Source organism: Pleurodeles waltl, chromosome 3_1 (assembly GCF_031143425.1).
Source record: "Pleurodeles waltl isolate 20211129_DDA chromosome 3_1, aPleWal1.hap1.20221129, whole genome shotgun sequence".
NCBI classification, from domain to species: Eukaryota; Metazoa; Chordata; class Amphibia; order Caudata; family Salamandridae; genus Pleurodeles; species Pleurodeles waltl.
The window spans coordinates 1,973,512,485-1,973,527,847 of NC_090440.1; the positions used below are offsets into that span (position 1 = coordinate 1,973,512,485).

At 48.1% G+C, this 15,363-nt stretch overlaps 1 protein-coding gene across 2 annotated transcripts in view; it reads left to right on the forward strand.

Moving 5' to 3' along the window:
- The window catches only part of LOC138285875 (multidrug and toxin extrusion protein 2-like), a 724,302-nt gene that overhangs the window by 226,262 nt on the left and 482,677 nt on the right, over positions 1-15,363 (forward strand). For both annotated transcript variants that reach the window (XM_069226367.1, XM_069226366.1), the window contains exon 2: positions 9,535-9,636. In XM_069226367.1, the coding sequence (XP_069082468.1) occupies positions 9,535-9,636 (102 nt within the window). The remainder of the gene's footprint in view (positions 1-9,534; positions 9,637-15,363) is intronic.

Consider the following 15,363-nt stretch of genomic DNA (forward strand, 5'->3'; position numbering starts at 1 on the left):
CAAGCTCTGCAATTTAATCTGGATTCCAGTTGACCCAGCATCAAGGAAATCTGACAGAGGTCACTCGTACCGCATGATCTCCAGTAGTAGCTGCTTGAATGCCATTGGTTCAGCTTCAGGCTCATCTCCCTTCCCCACCCAGGTCTGACATCTCTCCTCCTCATGCAGAGCTGATGGTAATGATAACTCGTAGTTGCTGGACGGGAGAGGTCATTTGGGGAAGGTGTAGATCAGAGCATGCTGGTCTCTAATGGAAGCTCAACTCCATGCCAATCTGTTCGATTTGCAAGCCATGTGTGTGGTTCTAAAGGCCTACCTGCTTTCCATCAAGGGGAGACTTGTGCAGGCTCTCATGGACAACACCCTCTCACGTGGTATTCCAACATACAGGGCAGTGAGAGGTTTTGTGCTAGGATGCTCTGTGCCTCTAGATGTGGTTGTAGTGCCAGGGCACTTCCCTGTTTATGAAGCACCTGATAAGGTCCCTGAATGCTAGAGCAAACAAGTTAAGAAGGGAGCATCTGGCAGATCACAAGTGGTATTTGCATCCCAAGGTGATACATGGCATCATCTAACAGTGGGGTGAACCTTGTCTAGATATTTTCACCACCAACGAGAACACACAAAGTTGAAGATGTTGCACCCTGGAGTTTCTGCAAGAGCACTTGTTATGAGTTGTGTAGTGGAACACAGGTCTCAGTTATGACTTCTTGCCCCTGCTTTACTGCCCTAAGTCCTGAGAAATATTAAAAACGACTGGTCCAAAGTTATCCTAGTGGCTTTGGATTGGACCAGGAGAGCATGGTACCGGAAGATCCGGTCATAAGCATCTGTGCCTCGATCAGGTTTCCACTTTGCAAGGATCTTCTGACGCGGCAACAGGCCAATATCCTCCGCCCAATCTATATCTACATACACGGGGACTGAATGGAGACAAATGGCTGCATTTAATCTGCTGTCTTTAGTGGTGGATGACATCCTTGCTGCCAGACCCCCTTGCAGGGAATCCATTTAAGACGAGTGTTAAAATAAATTTGTGGCCTGCGGCAATATTCGTGAGATTGATGTCTTACAAGCAAAGTTGTATGATGACCTTTTCTTTGTAATATCATTGGCTCAGGAAGGCTTTGCTGTGGACAATAAAAAGGTTGTTTGGCTGCCTTTCCTGCATTTCTACATTTACCAGACAAACTGCCTTTGTTTAAATCACCTGTTATGAGGAGACTAATTGAAAATTTGACAGTCAGGTTCAATCCTAGACTGGTTGTGATGCTACAGTGGGAACTTACCTTGGTCTTGACATTTCTCAGGAGTGCTCCTTCGAGGTAATGCGTTGTTGCTCACTATATTTCCTGACTCTGAGTACTGCATACCTCATTCCGATTATGTTGGCTCGTAAAGTGACCAAACTTCAGGCACTTGTCAATGTAACAGCCGTACACCACCTTCTTCCAGAACAAGTTGATGTTGAGGACTCGGTCAGTGTTCTTGCTAAAAATCAGGACTCCTTCTCATGTTGGGCAACTCAGCAATCTGCCAGCACTCCCTGCTCCTTATCACTCCATAAAAGAGCAGGAGAGTCTCCATCAGCTGCACCACAAAAGGGCTTTGAGCTTTTATATTGATTGTGGCAACTGACACTCCATTGGCAATCAGCTGTTTGTGGGGTTCTCCAGCATGATGGAAGGGAAAGCTGTTCAGCAAAGGACCCCTTTGAGGAGGATAGTCCTTTGCCTCAAGATCTGCAATGCACTGGTCAAGAAGCAGCCCCCAGAAGTCCGAAAGTTCATTGCTCCATGTCTAAGGCTGCTACCGCTGCACTGGATCATGGAGTGCCTTTCCTTGACATTTGCCAAGCTGAGACATGGTTATCATTGCATGTATTCATGAAGCACTACTGCCTTGACAAACAGGTCCGGAGTGTAGGGCACTTTGCCAGAATAGTACTGAAGGACATTTTGGTCTGGGTCCACTCCACAGACAATTCACCTGGGGAGGTACTGCTTTGGTATCTAATCTAAATCAAGGAATTTGTGGTTAGAAGCACCTTCCAGGAGAGCAAGATACTTACCTTTGGTAGCACTCCTTGTGGTGGATACTCTGTCTAACTTGTAATTCCTCAGTGCCCCACCCCTGGTGCGTGGAGTGGCCTCTTTCTGTCATTTATAAAGGCCCTGTGAGAAATTATGTAATTAGTTGAATGGGTGGAAGCCTTACTCAAATATTAAACAGAATCCTTGTCATGGTGAACCACAAAAATCAGTAAAATAAACTATGTGTACCCCTTTGGTAGCTTAGCACAAAGCAGTCAGGCATGTGTTATTTTTGTATGCAGCCCACAAATGCAACACAGTAATAAAGTGAAACCACACCAATATAGAACAATAGAGTACAATTTGAGAATAAAATGATACCAGAACTACAATAAGTCAATCAGTAGAACCAAAGATTTGTAATTTCAAATACATAAGTAAATTTAGCACCTAAAAGCACAAAGCGCCAACTGAGGGTATTTGATCGCACTGGGATGGGACTAAGTCACAAGTTTAGGGCAATCCGCAATGGAGTCCAGGCCAGGCACAGGACCAAGTTTGGCCTGCTAGGAACTGTACCTTAAGTCCTTGGTACAAGGTCTTGGTGGCCTTGCTCCGCAAGGCCTAATGTCTCTTGGCGTCAGTTCCGGCAAGGCTTGCATGGGTGCAGCAAAGCTTTGTGGCTTTTTGCATCACTCAGCGTCTATTCAGATGAAGCTTGTAGCTGTGCGGTGATGCTTTGTGGAGCTCTGCATATCTCAGCATCAGTATCGATGAAGCATGCAGCTGCGCAGTAAAGCTTTGCAGGGTTTTGCATTAATTTGCACCTGGTTTGATGTAACCTTCAGTTAGGCAAGGAGGAGTTCTATCTGATGCCAGCCAGGGTTCCAGGACCTGGGGTAGCACTTCAAGGAAATGTGGGACTCACTCCAGCAGAGACCAGAAGGGCTCAAGCGTGTCCAGTTGCAGGTCCAAGCATGCCCAAAAAGATCCAGTGCAGAAGTTCAGCTGCGCAATTGCAGGGTGGCCTCTAGAGCTTGTTGAGTCCCTGTAGTTCAGAACAGGAGGTCAGCCAAGTAGCCCTTGGGTTCACTCTGGTGGACCTGGGTTCAAGGCGAAGGTCCATGCTTCTTTCCTTAGTGTAGGAAGTTGGCTCTGCATATACTATCTCAAAGTGAGGGATAGTGTGCACAGAGTCAAAGGGTTCCCCTTAGAGGTTGATAGTGGCAAAATTAGATAATACTTGTTGGACCTGGCTTTTTGACAGGGTCATCCCCAAACTTTTTGCCTCCTTCCTCCTATTTTTTTCTGACCTGTTGTTGTTGGCTTTTGACCTCTGGGCACTTTACCACTGCTAACCAGTGCTAAAGTGCATATGCTCTCTATGTAAATGGTACTATTGATTGGTTTATCCATGATTGGCTATTTAATTTACTTATAAGTCCCTAGTAGAGTGCACTATATGTGCCTAGGGCCTGTAGATTAAATGCTGCTAGTGGGCCTGCAGCACTGGTTGTGCCACCCACTTCAGTAGCCCCTTAACCTTGTCTCAGGCCTGCCATTGCAAGGCCTATGTGTGCAGTTTCACTGCCACTCCGACTTGGCATTTAAAAGTACTTGCCAAGCCTAGAACTCCCCTTTTTCTACATATAAGTCATCCCTAATGTGTGCCCTAGGTAACCCCTAGAGCAGGGTGCTGTGTAGGTAAAAGGCAGGACATGTACCTGTGTAGTTATATGTCCTGGTAGTGTAAAACTCCTAAATTCGTTTTTACACTACTGTGAGGCCTGCTCCCTTCATAGGCTAACATTGGGGCTGCCCTCATACACTGTTGAAGTGGCAGCTGCTGATCTGAAAGGAGCAGGAAGGTCATATTTAGTATGGCCAGAATGGTAATATAAAGTCCTGCTGACTGGTGAAGTCGGATTTAACATTACTATTCTAGAAATGCCACTTTTAGCATTTCTTTGCACTAAAATCTTGTTGTGCCCTTCCATCCACGTCTGGCTAGGTTTAGTTGACAGCTCCTTGTGCATTCACTCAGACACACCCCAAACACAGGGTACTCAACCTCACTTGCATACATCTGCATTTTGAATGGGTCTTCCTGGGCTGGGAGGGTGGGGGGCCTGCCCTCACACAAAGGGCTGCCACACCCCCTACTGGGACTCTGGCAGACAGGATTGAACTGAAAGGGGGCTTGGTGCATTTCTTAGACACTCTTTGAAGTCACCCCCACTTCAAAGGCACAACTTAGTATAAAACAGGGCCTCTGCCCTACCTCATCAGACACTTGCTGGAGAAGAAACCTGAACCAGAAACTACATCCTGCCAAGAAGAACTGCCTGGCTGCTCAAAGGACACACCTGTCTGCTTTTCTACAAAGGACTGCTGCCTTGCTGTTGGCCTGCTGCCTTGCTGAACTCTTGTCTGGCTGTGAAAGTGCTCTCCAAGGGCTTGGATAGAGGTTGCCTCCTGTTCCCTGAAGTCTCAGGACCAAAAAGACTTCTCTGTTTCACTTGGACGCTCCGTGCGCCAAAATTTTCGACGCATAGCTTGTTCCGCGGCAAGAAAAACGCCGCACACCGACGCTGATCGACGCGACGCCTTCAGGACGACCGAAACTTGGACGCACGGCCTAGCAAGGACAACGCCGCCCGACTTCTAAGGAGAAATCGACGTGACGCCTGCCGTGAGATCGAAACTTTGACGCACGGCCTCGCAAGGACAACGCCGCCCGATTTCCAAGGAGAAATCGACGCGACACCTGCCGTGAGATCAAAACTTTGACGCACGGCCTCGCAAGGGCAACGCCGCCCGACTTCCAAGGAGAAATCGACGCAACGCCTGCCGTGAGATCAAAACTTTGACGCACGGCCTCGCAAGGGCAATGCCGCCCGACTTCCAAGGAGAAATCGACGCAACGCCTGCCATGAGATCGAAACTTCGACGCGCAGCCCCGCAGAACGACGCGCAGCCGGAAAACAAGTATGAAAATCCACGCACACACCCGGGACATCTGGTAATCCCCGCGATCCACAGGAAGAGACTGTCCGCGCGTCAGAAAATGACGCACGACTTCCCCGCGTGAAAAATAACGATGCAAGTCAGTGTGTGCTGGGGAGAAATCGACGCACACACCAGTTTTCCACATATCTCTTCTCCTGTGGCCCTATGAGGAGATTTGCCACCAGAAAACAGGTACTTTGTGCTTGAAAGAGACTGTGGTGGTCATTCCAACCCTGGCGGTCCATGACCGCCGGGTTGGAGGACCGCGGGAGCACCGCCGACAGGCCGGCGGTGCTCCAATGGGCATTCCGACCGCGGCGGTAAAGCCGCTGTCGGACCGGCAACACTGGCGGTCTCCCGCCAGTGTACCGCCGCCCATTGGAATCCTCCAAGGCGGCGCAGCTGAGGGGATTCCGACCCCCCCTACCGCCATCCAGTTCCCGGCGGTCCGCCCACCGGGAACCGGATGGCGGTAGGGGGGGTCGCGGGGCCCCTGGGGGCCCCTGCAGTGCCCATGCCACTGGCATGGGCACTGCAGGGGCCCCCGTAAGAGGGCCCCTAAATGTATTTCACTGTCTGCTGTGCAGACAGTGAAATACGCGACGGGTGCAACTGCACCCGTCGCACAGCTTCCACTCCGCCGGCTCGATTCCGAGCCGGCTTCATCGTGGAAGCCTCTTTCCCGCTGGGCTGGCGGGCGGCCTGAAGGCGGCCGCCCGCCAGCCCAGCGGGAATGTCAGAATTACCGCCGCGGTCTTTCGACCGCGGAACGGTAACCTGACGGCGGGACTTTGGCGGGCGGCCTCCGCCGCCCGCCAAGGTCAGAATGAGGGCCTGTGTTTGCTTTTTAAAGACTTAAGACACTTTGGCCCTCATTACGAGCCTGGCGGTCTGTGACCGCCAGGCTCGCGGTTGGCGGGAGCACCGCCGACAGCCCGGCGGTGCCCCGCAGGGCATTCTGACCGCGGCGCTTTGGCCGCGGTCAGTGCAGGAAAACCGGCGGTCTCCCGCCGGTTTTCCGCTGCCCGTTGGAATCCTCCAAGGCGGCGCAGCTTGCTGCGCCGCCGAGGGGATTCCGACCCCCCCTACCGCCATCCAGTTCCCGGCGGTCCGCCCGCCGGGAACCGGATGGCGGTAGGGGGGGTCGCGGGGCTCCTGGGGGCCCCTGCAGTGCCCATGCCACTGGCATGGGCACTGCAGGGGCCCCCGTAAGAGGGCCCCTAAATGTATTTCACTGTCTGCTGCGCAGACAGTGAAATACGCGACGGGTGCAACTGCACCCGTCGCACAGCTTCCACTCCGCCGGCTCGATTCCGAGCCGGCTTCATCGTGGAAGCCTCTTTCCCGCTGGGCTGGCGGGCGGCCTGAAGGCGGCCGCCCGCCAGCCCAGCGGGAATGTCAGAATTACCGCCGCGGTCTTTCGACCGCGGAACGGTAACCTGACGGCGGGACTTTGGCGGGCGGCCTCCGCCGCCCGCCAAGGTCAGAATGAGGGCCTTTATATCACTTTTCAGTGATATCTTTACAAATTCATATTGCAACTTTGATCGTTTTGACCTGAAAATACCCAGATAAATATTATATATTTTTCTAAACACTGTGTGGTGTATTTTTGTGGTGTTATATTAGGGTGTTGTATGATTTATTGCACAAATGCTTTACACATTGCCTTCTAAGTTAAGCCTGACTGCTCGTGCCAAGCTACCAGAGGGTGGGCACAGGCTGATTTTTGATTGTGTGTGACTTACCCTGACTAGAGCGAGGGTTCTTGCTTGGACAGAGGGCAACCTGACTGCCAACCAAAAACCCCATTTCTAACAATACTAATGCTATATTTAGTGGTAGTGTGGTCGAGCAGTAGGCTTATCAGAAGGTAGGGTTAAACATTTGTTGTACACACAGGCAATAAATGAGGAACACACACTCAAAGACTTAACTCCAGGCCAATAGTTTTTATATAGACAAATATATTTTCTTAATTTATTTTAGAACCACAAGATTCAAGATTTGAGGTAAGTACATAAAATGCAAGATACTTCACACAGGTAAGTATAGAACTTTGATTTAAAACAGTAGTACACACAGATTAGGTTAAAATGGCAATAATCTATTTTAAAAGTGGACACTGCAAAAATCAACAGTTCCCGGGGGAGGTAAGTTTGGTTACATTTCTCAGGTACGTAAAGCACTTACACAGTCAGTCTCCTGGGCATAGGCAGCCCACCATTGGGGGTTCAAGGCAACCCCAAACCACAGCACCAGCAACACAGGCCCGGTCAGGTGCAGAGGTCAAAGGAGGGCCCAAAACACATAAGAGCCTATGAAGAACAGGAGTGCTCCGGTTCCAGTCTGCTAGCAGGAAAGTACCTGCGTCCTCAGGAAGCAGACCAGGGGGTTTATTTAGAGCACTGGGGGGGGGACACACAGGCACACAAAATATACCCTCAGTGGCATAGGGGCGGGCGGGTGCAGTGTGCAAAGTAGGCATCGGGTTTGCTATAAAAGGAATGGAGAGACCCGGGGGTCATTCTGGCGATGCAGGCAGGGCAAGAGGGGGGCTTCTCGGGTGAGCCACCGACTGGGCTAGGATGAGGGCTGCCTGCTGGTCACTCCTGCACTGGTAGGTGGGTCCTCTCAGTCCTGGGGGCTGCGGGTGCAGTGCGTGGTTCAGGCACCAGTTCCTTTGTTACCAGGCAGTCTCGATCAGGGTGAGCCACTGGATCCTCTCTGCAGGCATCGCTGTGGGAGTGAAGCGGGGTCGGCTCAGGGTACCCACGTCATCGTAGTCGCCTGGGAGTCCTCTCTGCAGTGTTTGTTCTCCTGAACTTGAGCCAGGGGCGTCGGGTGCAGAGTGTGAAGTCTCACGCTTCTGGCGGGAAGAGAAAGTTCTTTGAAAGTTGTTTCTTTGTTGCAAAGTTGTTGCAGGTTTTGAACAATGCTGCTGTTCTCAGGAGTTTCTTGTTCCTTCGGGTTCAGGGCAGTCCTCTGAGTCCTCAGAGGTCGCTGGTCCCTGTTGGGTGCGTCGCTGTGCAGGTTCTTTGGGTCTGGATACAGGCTGGTAGGGCTGGGGCCAAGTCAGCTGTCGCCTCCGTTGTCTCTGCGGGGCTTTCATGTCAGCAGTCCTTCTTCTTGCTGTAGGTTGCAGGAATCTGATTTTCTGGCTTCAGGGACATCCCTAAATACTCAATTTAGGGGTGTGTTTAGGTCTGGGGGGCAGTAGCCAATGGCTACTGTCCTGGAGGGTGGCTACATCCTCTTTGTGCCTCCTCGCCTCCTCCCTGAGGGGAGGGGAGCACATCCCTATTCCTATTGGGGGAATCCACCAAAACCAAGATGGAGGATTTCTAAAGGCAGGGGTCACCTCAGCTCAGGCCACTTTAGGGCCTGTCCTGACTGGTAGGTGATTCCTCCTTGTTTTTCTCCTTATCTCTTCCAGCCTTGCCGCCAAAAGCGGGGGCAGTGGCTGGAGGGGCGGGCATCTCCACTAGCTTGGATGCCCTGGGGTGTTTTAACAAAAAGCATAAGCCTTTGAGGTTCCCCGCCAGGTGTTACAGTTCCTTCAGGGGAGGTGAGAAGCACCTCCACCCAGTACAGGCTTTGTTCCTGGCCACAGAGTGACAAAGATACTCACACCATCTGGCCTCAAACTCGTCTGGTTGTGGCAGGCTGGCAGAAACTGGTCAGCCTAGCACTAGGAGTCGGACTGGTATTCAGGAGGTATTCTCCAAGATGCCCTCTGGGTATATTTTACAATAAATCCTAAATGAGCAAGTACAGCAGATGAGCAAGTACATCAGAATAACTGCTGGGTGCTCACCATTAAAAATGCATGAACACATGGCAAGCATTTGAAGGAGGGCTGTGAACACAGTGAAGCAATCACAAGCAGGGTGGGGCTCAGCTGAAGCAGGAACTCCATGAGCCAACAGGTAATAAGGATGGCAGGGTAGGTGATGAGCTGGGATCGGTGTGAGATGAAGTAAAGTGGTAACAAGGATCCAGTCTAGTGCCTAAGGAGCACCCTGAGGTGTGGCATCTGTGGTTAGATAAAGTATTCACTAGAAAAAGCATTACCAAAGGTAAGTAAAGTGATTGCACCACCATCACCACTGCTGCACCAGTGGCCACCAATATATCGTCACCATCCATTTCACCACCACTATCATCAACACTACCACCACCAGCATTGCTACTATCACCACCACTACCATCATCACCACTATGTTCTTATGATTATGTGTGTATAGCCACAGCAACCACCAAGTTTATCTTTATAAGAACATTACTCCACCGTAACTGATTTCTTTATTTCTGTGTGTTTGTGTTTATAGTATGTGTTGTTACAATATTTAAAAAAGAAAGACTAAAAAAGCTACTGTGCATCCTGATTGAAGACCACTCAGGTGGTAGTTGAATTCTCTATAGTTTACATGACATGAAGTGTTTTTGTACAGCAGTCATTAATGCAAATCATTCTTTTCTCCCCTTACAGATCATCTCACAGATGCTACTTTTCCTGATAAATCTGGTTAGCACCATGTTCTGTGGCCACTTAGGGAAAGAGGAATTAGATGCAGTCACTATCGCTAACAATGTATGTATTAATTTTGCTTTGTATGACTTATTAGAATTCTTAATGGATACAAGGCCTTTTGTGGGGTGCCAAAATAGACTATTTCAGTGTGCTAGTTTGGTCGTGCTATCCCTGGGCAAAGGTGAAAGTTCCACCCAGCTACATTCAATATCAAATTATCTGAAACGTGATACGGAATAATATTCTGCATCAGACTCTTAAAATCTAATCTATGTTGGTTTATGCATTTTTTGTTTAGCTCAACCTTTGCAGTTTTCTTGGCCTGGGTGCTATTCGGTGTTTAAGGAGATCATTTGAAGTATTTCAAATTGTCTGCCAGACAGTGCTTAATTTGAGCAGGTGGCTGCTGGTGGGGCCCACCGACACTCATTTTTGAGGACCAGAAATTATGTTTCCTGAGCAGACACTGACCCCGGGGAAGGGAGAAAACACAAAAAGGGGTAGAAGGAGAAACAAAAGATTAAAGAGGCATGAGATGAAATCAACTTGGCAACTCAGCATTTAATATCTACGTTGTAGGGTTCTGAGCCAAACTTTGTGTCCCAGTACTTATTCTTTTTACAAATTAAGCACTGTTGCCAGGTCAACCAAAGCCATCACCTCCAAATTCCCAACAGAAGACGGCCTCCGTTACACAGAGATCCTTCCTAGCAGGTAGTGCTCTCTCTCCCCTCAGTGGAGCTACCACTGGGACCAGTTCACTGAAGGCAACAAAGCCTTGAGGAACAGGCATCAAACCTGATGCACCACTCTGCAAGTTTTTTGTCTTTCTTGAATAAACTGCTAAAGCGAGAGTTTATTCCTGAAAAACCAAAAATAAATAACACTCACTCATGGGTAGTTTGCTCTCTGTGTATGGTAGGCCATTGAGTGATTTACTGGCCCAAGACAGCTATGCTTACATGGTAGATTCAGGGTGGGAAATCTAGTGACTGGTGACTCACCCTAACTAGGGAGGTAAGACGGTTGCAGTGTCCTGATGACCCTTTGGAAGATGGACTACCTGGTCAGAGGTTTCCGGTCTCTGTATCTTTCTATAGCAATGCACTCTATGGTGGCATCACCAGGAAACTACAATCAGAACTACAAAGAATGCAGAATGCAGCAGCCAGACACATCCTGAACATCTCCCGACACAGCCACATCTTCACCCACGTAGGAGACCTTCACTGGCTCCCAGTCAACAAGCGCAACACATACAAACTCCTGATCTACACCTACAAGGCACTGCACAACATAGGACCGGCATACCTCAAACACTGCCTCGACATCTATGTACCCAACAGACATCTCTGTTCTTCCCAGCTCACCCTCGCAGCCGTTCCCAAGATTTGGAAAAGCACAGCAGGAGGAAGATCCTTCTCCTACCTAGCAGCCCGGACATGGAACACACAGCCTCTCAAGCTCAGGCAGACCGCATCACTGAAGCAGTTTAGGAAGGACCTCAAGACCTGGCTCTTCGACTGAGCAGCACACCCACAAACAGTGCCTTGAGACCCTATGGGTGATTAGTCACACTTTAAATCACTGATTGACTGTATCTACCTGTTCTCATTAAGATGTCTTTCTTTTCAATTTCAGTGTCTGTCTCTTTCAGTTACTGTTATGTCAATGGTTGTTTCAGTATGGATAATATTTTTGGTGCTGCACTGTGCACGCCTCTATTACTCAGATATCAGTGTCCACACACAGGGCCAGATTCACAAAGGTAAATTATGACTTTTCAGTATTCAGAAATGTGAGTTATGAGTCATATCTTTACCTATGCTCTTCGAGAGGAATCTCCTAACTCCAAACTCCAGGGCGAACTCAGACTCATATCTTACCTTTCTTAGTACTGAAAAGTCGTAAAGGTAGACCAAAAGTCATATTTTACCTTTGTGAATCAGGCCCTCAGTGTAGTGTCTGATGTTTTCATGATAAAAATGTGTTTCATGTACTAATGTAAGTGACATGTCTGACCCAACATCTATGTCGCGTATGCCCTAGGCTCAATAGGTGGCCTGTTCTCAATTAGTGTGTGCACTGGTAAGCGCGTTTATGTCCCAGGATCAGATTAGTATGTGTCAGAGTAGCACTGTATTCCCTTTCCAATCAATATTAGTGTGTTACCAATCAGAGTATAGGTTGTTTTTTGTCCTTATGTGCCTATATATTCTAGCATCATTTCAGTGTTTTCTTGTTCCTTACTTTGGCCCTGACCTGCATCCCTGATGAGGGTGTTGGGAATACCACGCCAGGCCATTCTGAGTCCTATTGTGTTCTTGCCTGGTATTAGCAGATAAAAAAATTCTGACCCCACTAATCCTGAACCTGAAACCTAGTTTGGTGATGTGGGGGCCGCGGGGAGTTGCTGCACCCAGCCCTCTATCACTGTCCTCCTGAAAAAATGCTACCCACATCTCACCCTTCACCTGCTGTGGCCTCTCCTGCACTAATAGTCCCACCACCTGCTGTAATACCCTCAAACAGCCCCACAACCACTTTATGTATGTGGTACATATGTTTGGATTTGGACCAGTTATTTAGACTGGAAATCAGAGGCCTTTATTTACGGCTTGTGTGTCAATACTCATTACAGAGGTAATAATTAACAATCTACGGTTTTAATAGCAGGAATACCGGCTGAAATTGGAGGCTCCTCCAGCCCTCCTCTGTCCCTCCCAGTATGCCCACTCCTAAGTTCATGGAATTTGCATTGTGAGCCTACATGTTATATAGGTCCTGATTTAGATCTTGGCGGAGGACGTTACTCTGTCGCAAGCATGACAGATATTTTGTCCGCCATATTAGAATTCCATTATAGCCTATGGAACTTGTAATACGGCGGGTGGGATATCCGTCACGTTTGTGACAGAGAAATCCATCCGCAAAGACCTAATCAGGCCATGTCTGAGTGCAGCTAATGGTATAGGTGCAACTCACGATGTCATTGAGTGAATATTGGCAATAGATGCCAGCAAAATTAAAACGATTTGATGTAAAATTACCTTACAAGCAGGACCTTCATTTAGGCCCACAGGGAATCACTTTACAAGATAAATGATGGAGTTAGTATTTCTTACCGCCTTAATTCCTGATCATGATCTGTAACTGTAGTGAGTTATGCACCTAAGATATATGAACTCAAATATACAGTACAGTAAAGTAGAGTGGCATAGAATGGAGTGAAGAACATTGGCTTGGAGTGGCATACAGTACAGAGACATAGAGTACACTGTGTAGAGTGCAGTGGTATAGAATGGCGTAGACTGGTGTAGAGAGAAGTGGGGTAGAATAGAGTGGCGTAGAGTAGAATGGTGAAGTGAAGTAGGGCTAGGGAAGTGTTTAGAGTACATTGATGTTGATTATAGTGGATTAGAGTAAAGTGGCATAGAGTGAAGTGGAGTAGAGCGGAGTGGGTGAAGTGGGAAAGAGTAGAGAGTCATAAAGTATAGTGGCGCAGAGTAGAGTTGCATACAGTGCAGTTGTGCAGAGTACAGTGCAGTGGCATACAGTGCAGTGGCTTTGAGTGGAGTAGAGTAGGGAGGTGTAGAGTGGCTTGGAGTGGAGTGGAGAACCATGGTGTAGAGTGGCATAGAGTAGAGTGGTATGGAGTAGAGTGAAGTGGAATAGAGTGAAGTGGAGTAGAGTGAAAAAGTGTTGAGCAAAGTGACATACAGGAGAGTGAAGTGGGTTACAGTGAAGTGAGGTACAGTGAAGTGGAGTAGTGTCAAGTGGCATAGCATGGCATAAAGTAGAGTGATGTAGAGTAGAATTGCATATGTTATGTGTTATGTTACTCGCATTTGTAGAATGCGTGTACACCAATCGGTTTCTTGGTGCTAGGGTAACAAGAACATTACAGCCTACTCACAGTTTTGGTCATATGCTTGTTTAAAGATCCATGTTTAAGAAGTTGTCTGAATCTGGAGTAACAAGGCGTTACCCTAATTTCAAGTGGAAGGGAGTTCCAGATACGGGGAGCCTGTACAGAGAATCTGGAGTTGCTGAATCTCCTCTTTTTGATTGAGGGGATGGTAAGAAGATTTAAGATAGTGGATCTCAAGTTACAGGTTGGTGTGTATTTTTGGAACTTGGCTGAGATAAAAGCTAAGCTGCTACCGTACAAGGATTTAAAAATGATGCAGCCAATCCTAAATACAGCTTGCTGTTTATCCGCCAGCCAGTGCAGTTTTCTCATCAGGGGAGTGATGAGGCACTTTTTAGGCTGTTGGTAAATTAGTCTGCCTGCCTGATTTTGTACCAACTGTAATCTAGGGTTGAGGCCCTTGGGTAGTCCCAGGTAAAGAGAGTTTGCGTAGTCTATCCTCGAGCTGACTAAAGCGATAATAACCTGGATGAGAGCTTTCAAGGTAAAGTTTACCTATCTTTCTGGTTTTGCACAGCTGCAGGAAACATGAAGAGATCACTGCCCCTAGTTTGGACTTCATAGACAAGTTCTTGTCAAAAAGAACTCAGAGGCTCTTGATTGACTTCTTCGGCTAGGGTCGGGTCCCATTGCGGCTGGGCAGAATGCGGAGTTCCACAAGTCATGCTTTTTACTTGTTATGATGATCTCCATCTTGTCTAAGTTTAATTTGAGTTGATTACTATTCACCCAGTCGCAGATCAATAACATTGTGTTTTGGAAGGTGACTGGACTCTGGGAGAGTTGTCGATAGCGAAAAGCCATTACTTGTCATCTGCATAACTGTATATTCTGACCTTCATTTTTTAAAAGAATATACAAGGGGACAAATGTATAAATTGAGAATGTGAGGGAACAAAGAGGACCCAGGGTGTACTCCAAAGGTAAGCTGGACCTTAGGAGAACTGAAGGTGGATAGGCCAACCGACTGGAAACAGTCTTTTAAGAAGGAAATAATCTGATCAAGTGCTGTGCCCTGTAAGCCTGCGGCTCTGACACAGTCAGCCTGGAGCTCACGGTCGACCATGTCTAAGGCTGCTGAGAGATCAAGAAGTGACAACTTTTGAGTTGTACCCATATCAGCTTCTTCCCGCATGTCATCTACAACTGAGAGGCTGACCGCTTCAGTGGGCTGGCCGAAAGCCTGCTTTATGGGGGTCGAGGAAATGAGTTTCCTCTAAAAAGGTGCATACGCATTTGGCAACATGTGCCTCTAACACCTTCGCTAAATAAGGTAGCAGAGACATAGAGTGATAGTTCTTCAAAGTGTGTGGGTCATCACCCGCTTTCTTTAACCCCTTCGCTGCCAGGCCTTTTCCCCCTCCTGTGCCAGGCCTTTTTTTTGGCTATTTGGGGCAGTTTGCGCTTAGGCCCTCATAACTTTCTGTCCACATAAGCTAGCCAAGCCAAATTTGTGTCCTTTTTTTCCAACATCCTAGGGATTCTAGTGGTACCCAGACTTTGTGTGTTCCCCTGAAGGAGGCCAAGAAATTAGCCAAAATACAGTGACAATTTAGTTTTTTTCAAAACAATGGGAAAAAGTGGCTGCAGAAGAAAGCATGTGGTTTTTTCCCTGAACATGGCATCAACAAAGACTTAGCAGTGCTAAAATCACCAGCTTCCCAGCTTTCAGGAACAGGCAGACTTGAATCAGAAAACAAAATCTTTCAACACAAATTTGGCATTTTACTGGGACATACCCCATTTTTAAAAAATTTTGTGCTTTCAGCCTCCTTCCAGTCAGTGAGTGGGTGTGAAACCAATGCTGGATCCCAGACACCTAAACATTTCTGTAAAGTAGACAAAATTCTGAATTC